Raw genomic sequence first — 24,671 nt, forward strand, 5'->3', positions numbered from 1 at the left:
TAAAGCAATTGTCAATAAGGATGCATTGAAATTACCAGTACACCTCGCAGCTGATGTTTGACAGGGCTGTTCTACCAACTACTACCACCTGTTTGTAGCCATTTGAACCTCTGTTTATTGGCGTTGAATGTTTCATGCTACTGTTCCAGTGTTTGCAGATTTGCATTTAGAACGGCTTGTATAATCTTCCGGGTTGTCTTTTCTGTGCTTATCCAAATTAGTTACTATTTTGGCGATACCTGTATGGCAATACCCTTCATATGTTTCAGTTTTATTTTTATGAACTCCCCACTCGCGATGACCTCTTAGTCTCGCACCTATGCATTGTACTTATTTAGCTATGAAGACATCCACTCGGAAGATTCAGGCGTAGTTGGGAGGATAATATTAAAATGAATCTTAAGGAAATAGGGTTGTAGGGTGTTGACTGGATTTATCTGGCTCGGGATAGCGACCGATGGAGAGCCCTTGTGAATACTGTATAAAAGTTCGGGTTCCATAAAAGGCGGGGAATTTCTTGACTAGCTGAGCGTAAAAGCTTCTCAAGAAATACAATGCTCTGTTTGAGTTAATTAATAACTATGGTATAATTCCGAAGAAGGCGTGGCGGTGCGTGCAGACTAATTAAGTAGGCCCCAGAAATTTGCATCTCGTAACCCATTTGTCCACGAAGAATCAGAAGAACCTACGGAAGACAGAGGTATGAAAATGAATAACTGCGGGAGATTGCAGTCCGTTTCTGCGGGTGAAATATGTCCCACTTCAAGTTCGCGTGGTTGAAACTGGAGACGCTTAGTGGCGTGTATAGGCAAATAGTAAAAAATGCCTTGCTTCCTCCTCATTAAACAACCCCAATGTTCGTTACCGTGTCTCTTCTTCGTATCCAGTGCACTTCTTTGCATTTATTTAAATAAGATTCATTTTAATATTACACTGTCCTCCCATCTATGTATAGGTCTCGCAATTGGCATCTTTCCATCAGGTTGCCAGGCTAAATTATGTACGCATTCTTTGTCTGTATTAAGTGTGTTAGGCTCCACCTCACTCTCTTGAATTTCATCACCCTAATGATATTTGGTGAAGAATGCAAATTATCAAGCATCATCCCGGTCTCAAACGCCCCTAATGCAAGAATATGGAGAACATTGCGAAATAATGGGTAGATAATAAAAGAATATTTAAGAATTGACGCAATGCTTGGGAGACCTATTTAGAGGCTAACATCGCCGTTGCTTCGTGAATTTGAGGGAATGCAGTGGTATTATGAAGAAGTGTTATGAAAATCCAGCCTTATGCCCTAGACTATAGGAACAGAAGCGTAATGTTTCACACAGCAATTCCATCTGTTGGAGGAAATTCTAGCGTCTCTCCGACCCCATTAAAATAGGCTCTGAGTGGACTTATAAACCAACGTAAGTGGTTGGAGTGTGGGCAGAAAGACTTCATGGGTACATTTTTATGGTAATTGGAATGTTGCTCCGGTTGTTAAACGTGCGTATTAGCATTTGTATTAATGACCTTGCTTATTTTCAATAAATGCTGGGTTCTTTAGCTGTTCTAAGGCACCTCAGCGGACGTCTGTAAACGAGGGTCGACGGCTCTTAGTATGGACTGGACTACGTAGTTTTCTTACCCTCATAGCCTAATATTCGGTGACCGTCTCAGTTGATGAAGCTGCTTATTATCCTGCTAGTCTGTCTCTTTTAGATCCAAGTGTTAGTATACGTGAGATAAATTCTAAGATGGCCACTAGTAAGTAATTGTTGCTTTTTTCCTCCGTTAATTGATGCAAATTTCGATTTATTTTTCATTATTTTTACAAAGTGCATGCAATAATCTCATAAAAGTTGCTTCTTCTATGTCCATCCACGTGTTTTTTTCTCAGAAACTACCGTTTATTTTGATTAAATTTTGTGTTTAATGAATTTCAAAGCAACGTTTAAAAATAGCTTTCATTGTAATGGATCATGATACACTTAAGGTATATAAATAAACCTGTAGATACCTTAAAAACCCTAAAAATTATATTTGGAACAGTTTTTTTCATGTCTCCAACGAAGTTCGTAACAAAATAATTTGTATGTGTCACGTTGTTTTAATTGGTTAAATAACAACAGAGTCACTTGTGCAATACATGGATTTAAATGCCACCGAGTTGCTTGTATGAACACACTGTAGCAACAGCCGTACGTAAACCAAATGCGGAGACGCTGAAATTGCTACAAATAAGAAATATAATTAAATTTTAATTAATTAATTAATTAAAAGACGTTTCTAATAAAATAACAACGATATGGAATCTCATAGTAGCAGCCGCACTTGTAACGTCCTGCTTTGCCTTCATTTTCTTCTCATTACCCAGTTCTCTTCCCTTCCTATTGCTATCTGTTCCTGGTGTTAATTGGCTCTTGAGCCTTGCCTATATTCTCTTCAGCTGACTTCTTAACCCTTCATTCAACCCTTCCATTAAACCCTGGAGCAAGTCAGGGTTTTCCAAACGCTTATCTGATTTCTCTCCTCTCCCTTGCATTAAATCAAGTCCTCATTTCCTCTGCCACCTCTCTGAAGCAATATGTGCGTATTTGCGTTCTGAGGGTTCTTTAGCAGCCATGAATATATCATATCAGTACCATCGTAATTGTTTTGATTCAATAAACATACAGCGCCCTGGTTTATTTTCCCATCTGAATTTATTTTAGTGGGTTGTACGTTTTGGAAAGCACAGTTCGTCTTTGATTGTAACTTGCTACGCGAGATTTTAATTAACGAAAAACTAAACAGCCTTATACAAAACTTCTATGGCTAGTAGTAGGCTCTTTGTTGATGAGATAATTCTGTGTTATTAAGGGATTTAGGAGTTCGTCATCATATCACAAAAGTATTCCACTAGATCATGTCCTCGGCAAGTTAACAAAACTGCAACGTACTTGTTGATATCCATATTAACTTGTTATTCTCCAGAAGACACAGTATTATCGTGTGGATATTTTCATATGTCTGTATAAAAATGTTTTCTTAAGGAACTACATTATCTTCGGTTTTGGTGACGAAGCTGTTTCCAAGAAGTTTCTTAGCCAAATATTTGTAATAGTTTCTTAATTCGAATTGTGTGGCACTTGTCCATCTCATCCTCCTTGACTTAACCCTAAAGGTTTGTGCTTTACGTTTGACAGATACTGTAAAACCAACTAAAGATTTGTTTTCTTCCTAGAAGAACTTTCTGAACACTAGCTATAGAAATACGCAAGCTTTAGCCTGGAAGACAGTTATCCAGGAATCTTGGCAAAACAGCACAATGGGATTTTGACGCGTGTTCGCGAGGAACCTGATTCGAACCACTGCAGTCCGATTTAGATGTTTGTTGTTTTCCATAGTTCCTCTAGACAGATGAATACAAACATAGTACTTCAAAATAGGTCACGACGACTTACTTGTATATCTCTCACTGTTGGAAAAATACAGTAATTCTACCACACAACATTTGCCCATTCGAAACCTCAGTAGTTGAGTAAGTTGAAACATTGCAACACTTTTGCACCCATTGCAAACAAAAATTACGTCTGTAATCTTTGTTACAGAGTAATTTCCTGGCCAAGCACTTTGCCTTGCCTCTCGCACCGCACTCTGGCAGTTTGTGCACACAACTTCGAGTTATGTCTCGCACTTTACGAGACCCTGCCTCATTGCGAGACATTGTGTGTTGTAGTTGTGGCTAGAAGCAAAGTTAGAATATGGATGGTTTGGGAGAAGTTTAAGGGCGGAGGAGGTACCGAGAAAATTGTTTAAAAGTTACTCTAGTTTTTCGAGATGAGGTTGCGCTGTACGAAAGGGGGTAACTTATGTTTTACGACTCTTTAAGTTTTCTCTTTTAATTAATTTTGTTAATTAATAGACTCTCTCTCCGTGGGCCTGGTTCTGTGCTGTAGGGTTGGCTTAGTCTGTTTTTCTTCAGTCTGCGACAGTATGTCATTTCAAATGGAAAGAGTGGCACTTAGAAACGCATCTTAGCTGCTATATGTACACAGAGAATGAGAACTGATGCGTTGCGGTGCAGGGAACAAGCCCTAATCGTAATCCTAGCATTATACGTCGGAGTTACAACTTGCTTTAAATATTCCCTGAACCCCATTAATGTTGTATGTTTTTGCAGTAAGGAATGTGTTAAAGAGACGGCTGGTTTTATAAAAGCAATAAACATCGGTAAGGCACGTGGAAGGTGAAGGCCTGACTAGTTTATGTCGCTTTGACGCTAGCCTCCAGGTATGACCTTTGACCGGTCTGTATGACATCCGCCTGTCAAGACTGAATGTAGGAATTTACATGTTGAACTGGAGCAGTTGTAGGATGGGATTTTCCTTTGACTCCGAAGGCAAATAAATGATGGAAAAAGATCCTTTTGACCGCCAAATAGAACCTACAATGTAAGCCTGCGAAGCCCGAAGTTCGTATTAATAACAGGCTTTATAAAAATTAAATTCTTTGCTCAAGAATACACAACGCGTCTCCGTTAAAGAGATTACTCGATTAATGCTGTTTATTCATATAACTATGTGATACACGTAAATACATTCTATGGCGAAATGTAATGTAGTTTGATGTTAAATATGTATCTTAGTTGCTTGTGTGATTTGATGTCTTAGTGGCATCTTAAGAACGCCTTGAACCTCATATATCTCAGGTTCACGACGTTTTGATTTTGTCACATGTGAGATAAAGTTAGGCGGAAAAATCGGTAATGGTCCGGCCCAGTCTCGAACTAAGTCCTTGACACTAATACATGTGTGATTAGGTAATTCGGGAACTGAATTATCTGAGTTGATCTGTAGCTTAACGTCTGATACAGTATAAAGAGAATTCTGGATAGAGCTAATGCCTTTTTTCTCTTGTTACATGGTACACGCACCGTAATTCTTCTGGTTCAGTCTTTAAGCAGAACTTAAATCTGTCCTCATGACACTCCTGAAGATGGGTTTCCGTTCATGAAACTCTGGTTTGTGATTGAAAAATTTATGTAACCTGTGCCCTACTGAAATTAAAACCAATTAGGAGCAAGGTAGTAATGGTCCGGTAAGATGCCTTCGTCATGAACACGAATGTCGACTTTCTTTATTACACACAACTGAATGTGTTACTCCTATCTGTTGAGAGCTCTTCGTAGACCTGCACATACAGTAACCATTTCACTGCCATTTTACGATTACTGTGAGAGATTGCCGGTACTCTTATCCGCAATCATGGGGTTACGTTTGTGACCAACTAGCGGTTGATGATGTAAGACTCAGCAAGGACCACTGAAACGTCCGTAAACTTCCACCAGACTCCACGGCCCTGCAATCCAGAAGAAAGCCATCTTAGATTTGTGGTTTTACATTTGACCTATTCAACTCTGTATCTCACTACGCACAGAGTAATGTATGATGCCAAATTTGGGAATGTAGCATACATGTGCGCGCATGAATAATGTTCATATTTTTTAATCGTACTTTGTTTTAAATCAGGTTATTCGCTTATTTAATGACGCGGCTAATAGCATCTAAAGGTGCTGGTAGTTCATCTTAATTGTTTATCATATGTGTGTTTTGAAGGAGGCGGTCTTCCCTCGATGTTCGTCTATAACGTTGGAGTAAAATTCCGACTGGGACTTCGATCAGAGTGACCAGTATACTATTCCGTTCCAGATTCGAACCGAGGTCTCTACTGCTCGTGATTCGTGCGTGTCAGTGTTGTGTCAAAATACACAGTGTGTAGGGAACTAAATGTTTCATGCGCTTGTGGACAACATTCTCTGTAACATTGTACGCAGCTTCCCAACTGACTGAACAGAACATGCCGCGAGATACCCTGACGTAATGATCAGCTGTTCTCATTTGTATGCTATTGACGTGTATGTGATAAGTCTGTATGAACAGGATCGCATTTTCGATAAAACCATATTTAAAATTTAAACTTCATTTTATAATCAAATGCTGTTCGGTATATGTGAATCTACCAACCCGGGTTTTTGCATTATTGACTTATGCAAATTAACAAATAAGCAAATTTAATACTCTCTCTGCTGTTCGAGTATTGGCGAAGGGTGTAATTGTTTTATTTCACGGTTATGGTTGTGTGCTGAAGGCAGAGAGAACAGTGCTGCCTTGTTACGAACGCCATGAGTTACTTTTAAAGAGCTCTATGTGCATGATGCATATGTCTAACCTTCCCATCATTATTCTGTTCAAGTCTTATCAGTAATAACAACATGACGGCTAACTTGTAATGTGGGTATGAGACATGAGACACAAGAATCCAGACATCACACCCTATTTCCCCAGTGTCCAGTTTAATGTTATCCTCGCGTCTAAGTTTGTGTCTTCAAGTGGTTTATTTTCATTACTCTTGCAGACCAGAATTGTATATAACTTCTGCGCGCTACATTCCCAGCCCACAGCTTAGGTTCTTCCTCTTAATAATCTGGTGAAGACTACAAGTTTTGAATTTGAAGCTCCTCAAGATGTAATTATCGTGACCAACTTGCTCATTCCTCCTTTGTAGGTATAAATGTTTACCTTACCACAAAAACCATGTTATTCTCGTGGAGTGAAAGTTCATATTTTATAACCATAGAAAACAACAATACAAAATTATTTTGATATAATATGCAGAACGTGGTCCACATTTCTTAAAGCACTCTGGAATAGCCTTACAGCTTTTCTTTCTGGTGGCATTGTGTGCAATTTCGAATTTTTTAATGTTGACTATTTTAAATAATTGGTTAAACGAAGCCATTTTATAATGAATAATCACTCATACAGACAGAAGATATTTTACTCGCGTTCCGTTTACTGTAGGCTTACACATGTCAAAAAATGTTTCACAAAGAGTTGAAGAATTTAACAGGGTCTCTGAGCCAACTTCACTTGGCTTGTTCTTTGAATGTTATTTGGGAAATTAGATAAGTTCTTCCTCAGCCTCACATAAACAAATAGCTTGATAAACACGAAATTCCCCCGACAATGTAACATACGTCATATATTCGCAGTCCTGAGCTGAGTGGTACTGGGTATGAAACGGACTGACGGACAGACAAGATCACTAATTCAATTCATGCGTCTTGTGTGCAAAGAACGAATAAAAGCAAGCGAGTTTCTTCAATAATCAGACATATGAGCCTGCATATTTCACTCTCAGCGTTTCTATCATTTGGGATTCAACGCCAATTATTTGTGAAATCACTTCTGCTAATCTGATTGGCTTCAGAAAGAAAATGAGATTACCCTGTTGCAAATGAAACATCATCGTCAATCATATAAGCTCGGATCGGGGTTGGACGATACTACATGACGTCATATTCTCAAAGCTTTGAGTTTTACTGTGAGAATGAATTAATTTTTTTTCTATTTCTGTCTCCTGACACACTCTTCACCCCTCAACCCCCCACCTTCGCATGTTACTGACTGATGGAAATTTGAATTCGCTTGCAGCTCAGAAGGACAGTTACACATAACCGTAATTCCAAACGTTTTACCCCCAACGGTTTGGCTGCCTTCGTTCAAATGTGCGGAATTTAATGCCTTCGTTCATTTTGAACACGAGCCACGCTTGAGTGATGTATGGAAACAATTCATGTGCATGAAACGTACGACTTCGTTCCACAAAGACATCCCAGATCGACAAGACCCCGCTGGTCGGAAGAATAGGCTGAGTATTGTGGCTTTGGACTCGGATTCGAGACTTGCCGGGTCCAGAACTATTAAACGATTCCACCTACGCTCATCTGTGGCAGAGTAGAATAAAGTGGTTCAGAATTTATGTCATATACTTCAGTTTAAATGTACAACCAATACTGCGAGTTTGTAACCAACTTCGCATACTAAATAGTTGAACGATTTAATGATATATCTGTGCCTTAAATTATGCCAGAGTCGCGTCCATCCATAATGCATCCAAAATTATTATTCACTGATTACTGTGTCATTCTATGCTGTATAATCTGATCGTAGATTCTGTTAGTGCACCAGATGTAGGATTAGAAGTTTTACACTGCCATATTTTACTTTTTAATAAATAATGCTTGTTTAATACAGCGTGTTTAAGTATGTTTATCATACAATATTTCACATGCCTGCCTCATATGGTTAATTAGTTACGCGGGAAGTCAATGTGGATGACTAGCAGCCACCATGATCTTCTTTTACGTTTCTGCAGAAAAAAGAAATCAAAACTAGAAGTCAGTCATGCTGACTGAGATTTTCCTTGGTTTTTCTCAGTCCCTTGAAAAACTTTTTGGGATAGATCTTAGCGTGTGTCACGACAATTTAATTCACAGTGTTTGCAACTGAGCTTTCGTGATTATCTTACTATTCGACGCCAGATGACCAGGGTGGGTAATAAATGTTGTTAAATGACAACAAACGTACAATTTGCGCATTGACTTACACGCAGAATTGCCAGTTTTCGGGACTTATTTGTTTGTGTTCTGAAAAATTCGGCGTCAGACACATTTTCTACCACAGACCAATGGTAGGTGTCGGTTATATGTTTATTTTCTTAAATATTTTCTTGAATACCGTTTCAGATAAAAGATGAACACCTAAAAGAAATGATGTTTATTATTTTGTGTCATAGATAATTTTTGGGAGATTGTTTATTATTCTATTTTATCACAGAAACGCCATTGAGAACACCTCAGTAATCTGTGGACTGCTGATTTCACTTTGATTTGGAAATTCCGCGTAAACCGTGAAACTTTGGTCGGTGCTGTACGTGTCATTCCTGGTGAGCGGACGTCACTCTGCTTTGGTTTTAGATACGCGAGCTGTATATGTAGGAAACTATTTATTACCCTCAAAGCTGAAGTCAGGAATTTTAAAGTTCTATTTTTAAAAGAGTTTTGAAACAATGTGACACACTTTTCTACAGTTCGCTTGATATAAAACATTTCAGAGAGTGACATGACGATTGGAAACCTCAGCTGCCTGATAATTAATGCACTAGATTAATCCTGTGACGTATGTGCTTGTGAAAAGTTCCACAAACCGCAGTCCGTGTTACACCCACGTCAGCTGTCTGATGCGTTCTCAGAGTGATCTGAAACTACATGTATAATTCATGTGCATGTATTTGTAGTGCTTAAATCCAGGTTAAACTCACTACGTTGATGTGATTATTTGGGACGTGTGAATGTAGACACCATCTGTTGTACTTAGCCCCTAATAACTAACAAGATTGATATTCGCTAATATTATGATAGAATGGAATGATAAATGTAATAATTAATTCGGAGTAAAATCATTACTGGGGAGTTGATAAAATTGTTCCCTGCATTTTATAGAACCCGAAGTGTTAGATAGAGCCCATCGTAGGTCCCTATCCTGAGTAATGCCAAACTAGTCCACAATGTTATACACTCTTTCTATAAGATCCATTTAAATGTTACCGGTAACCTTCCGTCTACATCACTCCTAAGTGGTCTCTTCCCCTCAGGTTCCAGTTTACATCTCACTTTCGTGCCGCACAGCCGCGTGTCTCATCGTCGTTGATTTGATCACTTTAGGACTAGTAGTTCTTGGTATGGAGGAACAATTATGAAGCTCCTCCTAATGCAGGTTTCTTCATTCTGCTCCTGATTACTCGTTAGGTCGTAAGTCTTCTGATAACCTCATATTGAAATGCAGAATTTTGTGGCGACACAGCGTATTAGGATTCTCGATCCATTGAAATAGGAATAAAGACTACAAAGTTTGTCAGCGAACGTCACTTTGCCCTCGCTTCTGTTGTGAGATTTGAGGTTCTCACGCCAGCGAGCATAAAGATGGATGTCTTCTGGGATGTTGCGCCGTGTAGTCTCGTAGATTTCCCTGATGATGGAGGCAGTCTCAAACGTCGGTAAACTTCTGCCAGGATACTCACCGCATCAATCCAGGAGACACCCATCTTTGTTTTACCTTATTCACTGCGGGTGTCTTCGGCACTTTTCAACTTTAATCCACGTTTGCAGGCCAAGGAATGTGTATGTGTTTGCTTAGTGTTCGCCTTGATTTGTTACAGGTGCCTGCTTGTTCCGTTGCCCGGAAGCCCATGCAAACCACGACAGGTCCGTCCTGAGGTAAGTACTTGTCACGCACGACCCTGGATCGGGTGCGTAATTGGGTTTAAAAGAAGGGTAATTAGGCAGCCATCTTCGTTTAATATGACATTTGAATAGAATATATTATGTCACGACGACTGTCTTCTGAGATGTGCCGCGTAGTCTTATAGATATTTACCGATGTTTCAGAGCTGCTTACTGCCTCCTTCATCAGGGCGAGGAGTCACTTTGATGATGATGATGATGATGATGCATTACTATTCGAAAGTTTGATTGTGATGTCATATAGAGTCATGAGTAGGAGCAGTGGTCGTTTGTGAAGAACGGATTTGATACTTTTCAGCTGATTCTGTTTGGGCATATAAATCAGGGCGGCTTGTAGTACGAATGAGGGCAACCAGTTCTTACACAATTGTGACTAAAATTCTTGTGGTAAAATACTCTTGACTTGTTCAATTTTTGTCTCTGCAGGAAGGACGATTATCCTGACTAGGTATTCCACAGTTTTGTCCAGTTCCGAATACGATAGAACCTTGAAATTTTCCACTCCAGCAATTTTTATTCAATAGTTTGTTGTTATTCCTCTGATCTCAACCCAGTGTAACTTCTTCAGTTGATTCATGACTACTGATTAATTGATGAAGTAATTAGTATTAAGAATTGAACAAGTCTTTAATACTGTAGTTGTAACTAATGAAGGTGAATTCGTAAGTTTTTAAAGAACCTGCCTGTTTGGAATAACGTCCCAGAAGAGGATTTTTATGCTTAAATATTAACAACATTTTTGAACACAAATTTTGTCAAAGCTCTGATGAGACTGGACCAGAGAGACGGACAGGTTGACGGTACACGACCTCTCCATTAAGGTCGTTGCGTGGGGAAGTTGCTTTGTAACAGGACATGACGAAAAGTACATTCAGAAGGTACCCATTCATTCCGTTGGAGAACTGATTTTCACTCTTATTGAGCCTCTCAGGCAAATGCCAATTTTATGCCTCAACACAGACTTCGATTTTACCTTCGGACTCATGTGACTGTTTTGGGGACCATCACAGGGGCTCACAAGTAGCTATTTGGCACGCTTTTGAAACGTAAAAAATGTATCAAAACTGTGGCGTTTGACGGCACACATCTTGTGTAAGAGGGCCGTGAATTTGACGTACGTGGTGTAAAGTGAACGCGGTTAGGCTTTGTTGGTTTCATTTAGGAAGATTCATTATACCTTGCGGCAAGAAAGTTCTGTGTGATAAACGGGGTTGGTTTTGTGTATGGCCGTTGTTAGCTTTCTCCTTCGTACGAATTAAAAGTATTCAGCGGTCTTCAAACAAAGCAGGTGCGGTTCGCATTGTAAGCACTCTGTGTAGGAGCGCGGATAATTCAATTCAAAATCTCTGCCTGGTTTTTACTTTGCTCTTGAAGCAGAAACATTTTCTTCGATATGCTACTAAATCAGCATTCTGCCCTGAAGTTATTTTAAACAACGATAAATCGATGCTCTCCACGTGTTGTTAACGCTGTCATATATCCCAATTTTGTGGAGCACCGTCATGCACTTTGGAACATGCTCTGGAAAACGTAGGCCTACTAGCTTTTACTTTAGCTCATCCTGAATCTTCATTGAGAACACAGCGGGTGTTAGGCGGTGGTGGTGGGGGGGGGGGGTGACAGAGCACGGAGCAGCCTCCTTCCCATTAGCTCACCCGTCCGCCTTGTTGGGAGGAGAGCATAGATCCATGTATTTCTATTACCACAACCGATTTACCTCAACAGATGAAAAGTGGTATCAATCTCCGACATTGCATCTATCACGTCTTCTCTTCCCTAACGCAGACATACGGGGTTTCGCCCCCCACTGCCGATGTTGAAGAAGACATCTCGCCCTGAACCCAGCTTCGCTGTTTTCCTTCGTATTCCCTTCCCCCATTCTTCATACTAGACGAAGCCAATCTCCTCAGAATGTCAGCCCAGTACTTAACTCCTCTGGCTGTATCGCTTTTTGTAGGGGTACAAAGCTTATGTGCGTTTTGCCCCCCAACCAGCGGTGCTCTACTCATGCGTGACGCCCTTCCGTTTTTGATGTTCCCCACAGCAAGCTGACCAGAAGTAGTGATGCCCGCAACTATTAGCAAGGGACATCTTTTTTGTGTGTTAATGCGCATCGCTTTGTATATAAACTTTACGGAAGTTTCTGAATGTCTACTGTACTGACCATTTACACTTCCGAAGTAGCTAGCCGCGCATTGTATGAATATTGTGTCTTGGTGGACTATATTTTAATGTGTACGGACATACCATCACTCAGTGTGCACACTGCGCACTAATGTCTGAATACTTTCACAGACACAGCGTATAGTTCTCATCAAGACCATGCGAATCTTGGGACAAATCTGAATGTGTAGAAGCCTTTTCTAATATGACGTTCATGTCAGGAGAGTGCAGATATTAGTAAAAATTCTAGTAAAACTGCTCTGTCATGTTAAGTTGTGGTCAGAATTATTTGATATTGTCAAAAGTCTTCAGTGTTGTTACGAGGAATGTGAATATAATCTGCATTAAAGTCTGCTGTCCTATGGATTGTAGCGCCGTGCAGTCTGGTAGAAATTTACGAAAGTTTCAGAGGTCCTTGCTGCCTGCATCACCAGGGCAGTGGTAATTTTATACCACATTACACGACCAAGTTTACTTCAGATTACGTCATGAGAGTGTGAAGAATTACCACTGTGTTAACCCCCTCGGTCCCGACATTCATATTGACGGTCGTCGACACCAGAATTCCGTTTCAGTTGAAGGGACGGTTTAAATATAAATTTACTACTCTTTTCCTTTTCATGCTAATGCCTTTCCCATGATCAAACCGTTGTAATGGCACGTAACGTGTGAGCTTCACGCTCCAACCGCTTTTACACAGAAAATGGCCGGCCTCCATTGCGCACAGGTACAAGAATACGCCGCACGCCGTGGCGAGACAACTATTTCACCTCCCCCCCTCCCCCCCTCCGGGGATTGAACTCTTGCCCTTCACCCGACAAGTGGGGCGATGGATTTCAATAAACCCTCTGTTTGGAGCTCGGGTAACACTTGCAAGCCGGGTAGGGGATAAGCACGGAAGATTAAAATGCCTTCATTAATACAGCGAGCGTGCTGAATTAATTGGGATTTTGAAAGCGTTCCTGACACCGAAGGGGTGGGACTCATCATGTTGGTTGAAGGAAAATGGAAGCTCCAGAATGAGATAGAAGTTCCGACTCTTCGGTTTTCGTTACTACATGGAATGAGTCCTTCTTTAACGAAACTAGTCATGGAATAGGCTTTTTAAGTTCTATTCCCTATAGCGTGCTTATTTATAACAACGGCGGAACGCACAGAAACCTCCGCCTAGAATGTTAAAAGAGAAATGTCTGGAGATAAAAGCGACCGGAGCATCCTTTTGTACCGAAGCCCCAGCATCGCGCGTCCTCAGGTTGCGGCTGGCGAAGTCGGGCTCCAGATGTGGACGGTAACTGCGATCGTACTGAACAAAACTTTCGTAAACTGCCCTAAAACAAATTTCTTCGTGTACGTGGTGAAAAATGCACATCTGTTCGCTCAGGTTTTGTGATTCGAAAAATGGAGGAAATGCATTAGAGACAGGATGAAGTTCGGTGTTAGGACTCAGGTTGTTGAACTTGTATACTAGGCTTCAAAGAAAGACGTAGTGGACACGGATTAGTCTTGTAGCTGCCTGTACCAGTCTCCCCACTGTTTCGTCTTTCCGGGGAGTAATTTTGACTCCTGCCAGATCTACTGGCTGACTTTTACTATATATGGTTTAACATTATCATCATATTTTTCCATTTTGTAGACTTGACGTGATGTTGGTATATTTTTTGTTCCCCTCTCCCCTACCTAGCTTTCCGACCTTCCATCTTCCTGTAATTGGGGGGGGGGGGGGGGGGGGAGGTTCGCAATTTTTGTAGCCAGTTTCTAGTCCATTCTTTGTGCTTCGTGAAGTCCGATAGTGAAGAAGAAACACACAGACTTGACTCACGTGATAAAAATTACACTAAAGATTTGAATATTAATAAGTGGTTAGAATAAGACCAGAGTCTTCCATAATTCAGCAGACAGGATGAAGTAGGATAGCAAAGTAAATTTTCCTCAGAGCCGGATTCACGTGAGCTATATAAATAGTCCCCCGGAACATGTACATTTTTCTAAACGTTTTAATGACAGAAGGGAATTTTGATCCTTGTATAATCGAATTGTTTTTCTGAATTTTTAATATGGAATTTTGTCTCCACCTATCACCCCAAAAACTGGAGGGCCGCTGCTTGTCAGTAGTGAAGATGTTAATTGGACTTATCTGGCTCATGACAGGGTCCAGTTGTATTTTTTTATGAACTCGCGTCAATGTTGTTTCTTCAGATTCTAGGAAAGGGTGAAATTGCTAAGCCGATAAAGGAGTGTTAACTGCTTAAAGATAATACACACAGGACTTTAAGACGAGAGATGCCTGTTTTTTATAAGATTAAGTTATAGTATAAGAAATAAGTATTTTGCGTAAGATGGGCATGTGAACGAAGGTGAAAAGTAGATAAATTTTCGTCGTATATGTAGGCCTGTTAAGTAGGCTAATTTTTAGTTTTCTAATTCCGATAAAGCAGTTGTACCCCACCGGCAGTTAAATGTGAAAGGCTGTCTTGTCTTCATACCTACAATACTATTGTCTTCATTGTGTCCTTATTGTTTCATGGAGCAGGGTTATTCTTGAGAAGCTAGTAGTCGCAATGAATCGTTTGACGATCAGCAATTCTCACAGGGTGATTTCAATAAAAAGCTTCATATCATTCAATCGCCTTAAAAGTTTAAAATGTTATAAAGCTAATAGTCGCTTAACTAGTCAAGACATTGCCGACCTTTTGTTGAGCCCAAAGGTTTATTACCGAGTTCACAAGATTCTGCCTCTGGTCGCTGTCCTGTGCTAGATGAATTCAGTTTACATTTTTCCATCAGATTTGTTACAAATCCGTTTTAAATTATCCTTCCATCTTCGCCATGGTCTTCCAAAGTGTTTTTTTCGTTGCAGGTTTTCCGACCAAAACTTTGTGTATGTTTATTGTGTGATTCGTGTATGCCTGCTTGCCTCGAACATCTCTCTCTTCTTTATATAAACACTCTAATGTTTTCTTATTCCCCCGTTTGTTTAATGTGAGAGACCAATTTTCATACGTATAAAGAACAGCGAGTACATTTTTGTTTAGTGCTGTTGTCCGTCCTTGATCATGGCTTTCTGTGCTGACTGTACACGTTGTACTGGTTTGGCTGGTATTCTGTAGGGCACAGGTAAGTTACTGTTCATCTGTAGAGGAAACTCTGAACATTGGTGGTTGTCACTGCAGTACGCCGAAGTCTGGTTCACTAGGGGCCTCCCCTATTTGTATTGTCAGTCATTTAACGACGCTACCTTGCTTGTTATATATATATATGGTCCTACTAACTTGGTTTCTGCCCACTACTGGCTTGGTAAGAATTTCCACGGGGGAGGGTGGAAAGGTGGAGTGTAACCTTGTTAGGGGTGTTCTGCTAAAAGGGACGTCGAAGTCCTGTTTTCAGTTGTGGGTGAGCTAGGAGACGAACAAGTCCTGTAGCCAGTTCCCGGTAGGTTGTCCTGTGTTGTGAATGCGGAAGCAGAACACAAAGAAGACTTGGGATTTGTGGTAAATGTTTTGACTTTAATCTATTTTTCTAAATTTTCGATGTTTGTTGTGATGTAAGTGTTGAAACTTGTAAGAGTTACGGAAATGGGTTGAAAGTCCGGGGTGCTGCTAATTAAGAGCAATAATTTAAATCTAAGGCGCATTAACAATTTGTTGTTGTTGAGAAAGTGGCTTTCAAAAGCAAAATGCTGTAAATTAAGATACAACCGCACGAAGCTATAAAACGCGATAAATGGACCGAGCGACTTTTGGGACAAAATCCTTCAGGAAGGGTTGAAAATCGCAAGCATCACAGTTGAATATTTGTGTGTGTGTGTGTGTGAGAGAGAGCTAGCTCGCGCGCGCTATAATTCCTTTTACGCCGTTTCATTATTTCTTGTGAACAATCTGCATGTATACCGATATCTTGCGTCGTCCTGGTTCTGCAGGTTGCCTAATGCAGCTGTATTCTGTTGTAAGTTTGCGATAATGATCCATACGCGTATCTTATTCTCATTATTTTGTCCCAACATTATTTCAGTTAAAATTAACAACATTAAAATAGCCGGGTTTAATTAGATACAGAAGTGGCCTATGTTTTTGATTATGATAATGTTGCCGGGGGGAAAATGAACGTTAAAACGAAATAACACGGAAATTATATATGAAGTTAAATCATCCGTGTTTGCTGAATAATTTAGTGATCTTATTTACACATGATTATAAGCCTGTGCGAGTGATTTTGTTTTATGCGTAAACATTTCCTTTCTAGTCCCATCTGTCTTTCGAGGTTTTGTTAATCTGACTACAGGACCGTAATTTGACCTATTCACCTCCTGGTAGATGGACTAGTTGGTGCCCTCTGATTCCGACTTCGTAACAAAGCAAGATTCAGAATATATCGTACTTGTGTGTTTGAGGTTTGGTATTGACACTTTACGTCCCAGCGTTCCATGTGAAACAATTACTCTTGTCTTCGTGATGGTATGGGCCTGTGTATGTTGAGTCAGACCGTGGAAGGTCAGTGGCGGATGTTATTTTCACGAAGCACAATGAATCGGCTGACTCCGATAGCCTCATCAGTCTTGGTTCGCGATGTCGCGTAGCGGTCGACATCTTGCGATAACTGTCTCATCCCCATCCATGAATTCACACCAGGTTACTTAACGACGCTGTATCAACTATAGAGATTATATATCTTCTAATGAGTTATGTTTTGATAAGGGTTTGGACGGTTGGTGACCATGCCCTGACCCCGACTCTTTCCTTAAGAGACTGGGGAAAATTATAAAACATCTCGAAACACTTTAGTCAGTATAAGTGGTAACTAAGTCGAGATTAGATTCGACTGCTACCACTTTATAGATTTGGAGATTTTTCACCAGTCTGCCTGTTCCCTTACAAGAAGTTCTATCACGTGGTGTCTTCACACTTCTTTGTGTCTTCCTTCCAATTTTCTTTCATTGCCTAGAAGGAAGTCAGGAAGTTATAAAGAAAGAGTGAACAATAATGAAAAGATAAGATAATTAATTTTGAAGATTGGCTGTCTCCTGGGTTCAAGCGCCGTGTAATCTGGTAGAAGTTTACCGACGTTTCAGATGTGCTTGCTGCCTTCACCATCAAGACAAGAAGCCACCAAGGATAGAATAAAGCTGTAATGCCAAGAAGAAGAACAAATGTTCAGTAATTTCTAATATTATTCCTGTCAGTCGTGAGTCTACATACCTGTCATTACGGGCGAGTGGTTTGCACTCTTGCTTCGTGTTTTGCTGGTCCCCAGTTCAAGCCTCTACCTCAGGGACAGGTTGGCCCGACAAGGTCTTCGTGATTTTCCTGTGCGGAGTTCTTATAACACCTCGCCGTAAAAGAAAGAGTGACATGTTACGAAATATTACATAGTCCTGGTTCTTGCACGGGTTATAAGCCGATTACGCTTTTTTTTGCTGAGAACACATCTAAACGCCAGGATGGATAAGTGGACAGGTAAATTAAAAAAACGAAGAACGAGAGAAGGGAATGAAAGGAGGAAAGTGGTGACAAAAGACCATATTCAAATAATGGAAATTGCCACATGCAATAATCGTTCGAAATCTTCAAATACGTCCACATCACAATGATTTTAATCTGCGCTGCTTGCTAATTGTGTTTATGAAGAGATCCGCCACTGTCAGGGTGGTCAGCTGGTGTTCGTTTAACTCGGCTTCGGTTTTAGGGTTTGATGTATGAATAGCTAACCTTCCCTTTGAGAAACTTCATAGCCGCAGTTCACCCCAATGTACAGACTCACTTTCAATCTCTCCACATTACCTCTGTAATCCTTTGAAACTTAGGTTTGCTGGGATGAGATGTTAGTGAACCAGAGATGAGCCGCCGATGAGTGGGACGGAGAGCTGATCGGCGAATGTTCCTGGCATTCAAACGATCGGTACCACGAAGATCATGTGCGGGTTGAATTGCCCGTGAGCGTGATGGAAGATGGCGGTGCATCCGAGGGTGGAATAGTGAAGTGAAAGGGGAGGGGGTGTAGATAAGTATGCACGAGGGATTAAACCTTCAGGTCCCAGTTACGTCGTGGATATGATGAACGTGTTTTTGGGTGTGATATCTGTCTTTTAACCCGGATTATTCTTGACTGCATATTTTTAATTATATAATCAGTAGTTCAGAAACTGCCCAGTGGTTAGACGCTGATTTTTCAGCGCGGAGACCCGAGTTCAATTCCGGGTGATTCAAGGGAGATTCTTGTGTGAGAGATTTATTCTCCTAGCTATTTGTTTTATTCCAGAAGACGCAGGAAGTATGTTCCTCCAAAACGATGGTATCTACCCACAAGTCCACATGGCATTAACAATCCATAAGGATAACTTACAAGAACGTACAGTGCAAGATGAACTGTTTCTGAAATGTGCATGACTTTACGCGTGTTTTAAGCTTGTTGGAGTATAGTGTATATGATTTATACAAACTAAAATGAAATTCGCCCTACAACTTTTAGTGTAGACCACAAATGCCAAATTTAATCGAAGTCCGACCGTTTGTTTGTGAAATGAAGTATGAGACGAGAAGGACGTACAGAGACGTTCTGCCTCCTCAGTTCGCGTTCATTTTATGCACTTTTGCCCATAAATTTAGAAAAGACTGAGGAAAATGATGCTTACGTAAAATGAGCAGTCAGTGATCAGTAATAGAGCGACCAGGGTATACGCATTTGACATTTTTCTGTGTCCAAGCCTCTCAGCTTGATGTTTGTGGTTGTTGCAGGGTGTGTGATCGTCTGAGAGCTTAAGCCGCCATCGCATCGTGCTATCATGGCGGCCGCATGTCGGAGAGGGGTGTCTGGCTTGTTGCTGGTATTGCTTCCCGCAGTGTTGGCAGAACTGCGTATCGCCGGGGCAGTGGAGGAACTGGATCAAGGTAGGATTTCCTCTTTGTTGATATTTTCATCTGATTGTAGACTTAGTGTACCAATCACCTGGTGAAGGCAGATTCAACTTAAATATACTTGCTGTTATGTTATCTTTTCCAAGAAAGGAAGTAAATGCGCTACAGCGTGTACGTGGCTCGAATGCAAGGAACGCGCGCAAGAATGTCAACTGAGTAAAAGAAGTCATATCTGTAGTAACAAACAATTGAAGATTTCTGTCTTCTGGGTTGTTGCGCTTTGTAGTCTGGTCGATGTTTACCAACGTTTCAGAGGTCATACTGCCTCCGTCATCAGGGTGATTCTTAGTATGAAGATTTCTGTTATTCTGGGTTGTTGCGCTGTGTAGTCTGGTCGATGTTTACCAACGTTTCAGAGGTCATACTGCCTCCGTCATCAGGGCGATTCTTAGTATGAAGATTTTTGTCTTCTGTGTTGTAGCGCTGTGTAGTCTGGTCGATGTTAACCAACGTCTCAGAGGTCATACTGCCCCCTTCATCAGGGCGATTCTTAGTATGAAGATTTCTGTCTTCTGGATTGTTGCGCTGTGTAGTCTGGTCGATGTTAACCAACGTTTCAGAGGTCATACTGCCTCCGTCATCAGGACGATTCTTAGTATGAAGATTTCTGTCTTCTGGTTTGTTGCGTTGTGTAGTCTGGTCGATGTTTACCAACGTTTCAGAGGTCATACTGCCTCCGTCATCAGGGCGATGATGACGGAGGCAGTGCACAGGAATAAATAGCAAAATGAATTTAAGGAATAGTGAAGATGCCGTCTTGTTAGTTCTCGCTCTTTCTCTCTTTCGTCTTTATATTCTTGTTCTTTTGTCTGCCACATCCTACCAGCCAAGAGGGACAGAGACTCGGAATGAAATGAAGTGAGGTCACCTCCATTGTCTAGGATGATTGAATTGAAATGTCCAGGAGTTTCTTGATTGCTTTTCTTCTTTCGTAATCATTTCAAAGCTGGATTATTCTTTAATAAAGTATTTTTGTTCGTTAGATTTAGTTTTTTCATTATTAATTTCTCTTTATACTTTATGGCTTGATTTTAAGGGTTTCGTTCTTTCTGCTGCAATTCTATGATCATTTTCTTTTTTGATCCTGCGTACGTCACCGTGCGAAAAAGTTCTATTCCGAAGGGAGTAATAAGCCGCAGATTCTGGGCCTGATGACGATTTCTCTATCTCTTTAGTATGAGAACGAAAGAATTGAATTCATATTCTCGTCTCAAAATTTTGTCTTTGTCTTATGACAGTTTGTTTCTGTTAGATCTTTGCACTCACTTCACGAGTATGCATGACGTAACATTCACAATATCTGCATTTTGTCCACATGATATATATAGGGTTCATGTGATTTTTCAGAATAAACTGATTTATCTCCTTGAATATGATGAACAGAATTCTTTGTTATGGAGACATTTTGAGTTATGACGAGGCACTAACGAAATTTGTTTGTGTTATTTGTATCAGTTTTGTTTTTAGAGTAATGATGAGGTCTGTAATTTCATGAACTAAAATTAAATTCCACTAATAAATTTTGGGTTCTACCCTCCCTCCGGAAATCCAAAAAGTAGTTTGGGATGTGAAACAAACTAACATAGTCTGTCTTCATTTAGTGTTCTGGGTGTGAAAGAAACATAGTATGGGGAGACACATGTAAGGTTTAGCCAAACATAGGGCCACTGAAATAGCCCCATGGGGCTGAAAAGCGTCTGGCATAATACAACGTAAATAAATGCTGGTTGGTGATGGAAATGGTTGGATAGTTGTGTAATGGTTAAATGGTAGGCCTATCAGAAATGAGCCAGAAATATAGGCTTTCAAGGAAACGTATACCGTTCCTCAATTTGTATTATTTAGCTACCCCCCCCCCTCTTACATGTGTACTTTAGGGACTTGGACTGTCTTGACAATTTTTTACATTCAGCAGACGCATTTAAAATGGAACAGTTGGCTAGGTTAGGGCAACGAATAAAGTATCATGAAAGAGCCCCTCGTCCTATGAAAAACAATATATAATTCATGCAAATACAATCCCATCTTTTACTACTACGCACTTTTATGATCTACGGCGAAACCCGATACAGTCCCGAGGGACACGGCAGGATGTTGTGGTTACATATCCTCTTTCGCATTTCGAATGTCGATCTAACTCTTCTCGGTTCGTTTAGGAAAATGGCGGGCAGAACAGCTCCGTAACTGTACGGAACACAGTACTCCTTGAGAGACTTATTAGTTGCTCAGCTGGTCAAGAAGTTTCCCTCGGTTTGTGGCGCGGTGTTCATAAAATGCTGATTGACTCTGCCCTGAATCACATAAACATAGCCCACCAGCTCACACAATATTTGTTTTTGCATCTATGTTCACCATTTCGTACACTTCTGCGTCTCCCAATTGGTCTCATCCCTTTGTGTCTTCCAACCAAAATTTTGCATGCATTTCTCGTAGTCTCCTTGTGTGCTACGTGCCCCTCCCGTCGCATATTCCTTGAATTCATTGCTAAACAATAATAACGGGTGAAGAATAAAAATTGTGTTGCTTCTCATTATACGTTATGAACAGTAATTACTATCGCAGAGTTCTGTGGATTATATGTTGTTTTCGCAGTTAACATAAATTATTTAAGTTTTAAACATTGTATGTTTATATTTTGTTGCTAGCAAATTCATACTGCCTAAAACAGTATTTTTAAAGTAATCGTTAAGCGAAACACGTCCATATGAAATGGTAACTACACTCGTATATTGGAAAGAAATCAGAATTACCGAGAATCAAAGCAAGTGGTATCGGTACATGTAGTTACCACTAGGCTTTAATGGTTTAATACTATAATAGGCGACTAAAAATAAGGTCTTTAATTATGTTCTTGTGGACGATAAAACCATGTAGATTTGTTTGTCCTTGCCAGCGTTTCGGGCGTATGTATCGTTTCCATATTTAGGGATGAATTTTATTCCTCAATACTACAATTAAGGTTTTTATCGCCGCGAGAACCTTAAATGTCAGTTTACGTTAAATTGCCACGGAGGTGACATTAGTCTTATTTTAATCCAGTTATGGATGAATTCCGCTCCAGTTCACAAAATAAAATGCGTAATTCTTATATGAGGGGGTTGAGATGCATGGCGGTTAGAAGGTGCCAGAACGAAGTACGGACTTTACTGCAAGTGTTCCAGTTTCATCCTCCTACGTCTTATTTCAAGTTTAAAAAATACTGTAAAACCTCCAAGTCACTTCTGGTGTGAAGACTATATTTTTCTCTTATGCACCATCCATGTGTGTGATATGTTACCCCATCTCTGATCATCGACTGGGAATAGAACCGGAAGCCAAGGAAAACACTTTCTCTGGCTCGAGTGGAAACCAGGCGTAATCGTCTTCCTGTCCGGTACGCAGTCTCTTCACCCCCTAACCAGATCCTCGTTCATTCCTCTCCCTTAGATGCTTTCACCTGCTTTCTCCTGGAAAAGCAATCTTGCTGCAACACGTGCTACACTAACGCTCCTATTCATTGGAAATAACTCCCGTTTCTCCTTTCAGCTAACTCATACATAACACATATCTTTTTCTTTCCTTTCATTTAATCACCTTCAATTTTTATTCTTCATTGAGCTACGTACACCCAGTTAGCGGTTTACTGTTAATATTTATAAATAACATGAAATTTCAGGTTCTCAGGGCGGTGAGTATGATGATGACTGTCTTTTGGGTTGCTGCGATATGTAGTCTGGTAGAAGTATACCGACGTTTCGGAGATGCCAGAACTTTATACTGGAACAGTCAAATATGTCTTCAGTTAAGATCGTTACAGGCACTTATACGTGGACAGCGATTATCTTTATAATTCTTCGGTGGAAGCAGATGTGAACTATGTAACACCTTAGTTTAAAAATATAACAGAATTATTGGGAACGATTTTGAACGGAGGTAAATCTTCGATCATGCCAGCTTCCATTCGATCTCGGTATATACGAGATTCCTTATCGTGAAATAGAGATGAAGGAAGAACAAATTCTAGTGGCTACAACTTTACCAGAGACTGAAATAGAGTAGGTATCCCATAAGAATGACGAATCGTTCGCGTCAGCCAGTAAAAACGTCGTCAATTGGAAAACAGTGGCGGAACTAAAAAATTATTTATATTTTCTGCCCCAAATGATCTCCGCAGGAATACTTAAGTATTGTACTGGAATCATCCTCTATTTGTAAAACATTAATTACAATATTACAAAGAGAAGCCTGGAAACTGTATTGAAACTTTATGAGTAATTGCGATGGGAAGGAAAATGAAATGATGCAGCGGCAACTTGCCTGCGTAATAAAGCAGATGTGAACTGTAGACAGTTTTTCAACCATTAAAATATTTGATCGTACTTCAGGAGAAAGTGGCGTTGATAGGCCGTTCAAAAGACTGTCCTTAGTTTGTGGCCTTTTGGGTTGGTGTGTCATGTTATCTTTCAGTTGTATATCCACATTACGGAGGTATTTGCTGCCTCTATCTTCAAGGCTGTCTTGAACAAGCCACAGGACCACAATCTAAAGTAAAATCACTATAAATCAAACAAATGCAGAAGTAATAGACCGATAATCCCCGAGGGTTGTTAGTCGGAAAGTGAGTTGTTATACAGTACAGTACAGTATAGTTATTATACGGGTTTTGTTTTCAGGTGTCGTCTGATTCGATCTCCATTGATGCAATTAATCGTCGTATGCTATATTTAATAAATCTCAGACAGCGGACATTGTCCAAAGAAATTGCGGTTAACGAATCAGCCATTGCCACAAATGTAGGAAGTCATAAGTCTCAGGCGTCTGCATTAAAATCCCAGTTTGACCTTTATTTGCTTTCGCAGAGTGCTTACAATTCTCAGTACTGGCGCTAGATGGAATGGTGTTGTATCTTACTTATAAAAATGCGTATTTCCATTGTGGTTGAAGAAACGTTTGTAGTGCGTAGCACGGATGATATTTTTCATTGTCGTTCCAAGTTAAAATAGATGGTAAAAGAATATGAAGGAACGGTGGGAGGGAAAGGATGAAGATACGAGAAATGTAATTCCCCGTTGAACTTCAACGGACCTTTTCCACGACTTATCTATGCGCCTTTAGGAAGACAACCCTTACGCATATTAATATATAGCTTTATGAGAAGTGATTGGAAGATACAAAAGAATGAAGGTATGACGCCTTCATTAGTCAACAGCTGAAAATCTGCAAGCTTCGCATTAACTACTAAGTTAATTTGCAGACAAGTCAGAAAGCGAAAACGAAATTAAATTAATGTCCTACAAGTGAAAACGTACCTCGTGTATAGCTGAGTCGGTATAAATCTAATTTATGGACTTGAAATTTTCAGCTGTCGACGGATCCAATTAAATTCGATATTTTGAACTTGAGCAAGGTGGAGGTGCATTTTTCTTTCAAAAGCAACGGATATAGACACACACCTTTCTAAGGGCAATAATTCAATTTAAAATTAACCCCCTAAAAGGGAACGGGTC

General features: G+C 40.3%; 1 protein-coding gene across 5 annotated transcripts in view; it reads left to right on the forward strand.

Annotated features, from left to right (window-relative positions):
- Sema2a (Semaphorin 2a) overlaps positions 1–24,671 on the forward strand; it is a 576,182-nt gene that overhangs the window by 210,667 nt on the left and 340,844 nt on the right. For 3 of the 5 annotated variants that reach the window (XM_087357602.1, XM_022083582.2, XM_022083583.2), the window contains 2 exons: positions 10,030–10,087; positions 19,006–19,158. In XM_087357602.1, coding sequence (XP_087213728.1) covers positions 19,053–19,158 — 106 coding nt within the window. In that variant the 5' untranslated portion in view covers positions 10,030–10,087; positions 19,006–19,052. Of the gene's footprint in view, positions 1–10,029; positions 10,088–15,619; positions 15,766–19,005; positions 19,159–24,671 lie in introns of those variants that run through there. The other 2 variants (XM_022083584.2, XM_022083585.2) reach the window with 2 other exon arrangements.

The sequence above is a fragment of the Zootermopsis nevadensis genome, unplaced genomic scaffold (genome assembly GCF_977971745.1).
Source record: "Zootermopsis nevadensis isolate Lab colony 2312 unplaced genomic scaffold, Znev_1.0 Znev_ptg000028l, whole genome shotgun sequence".
Taxonomy (NCBI): Eukaryota; Metazoa; Arthropoda; class Insecta; order Blattodea; family Termopsidae; genus Zootermopsis; species Zootermopsis nevadensis.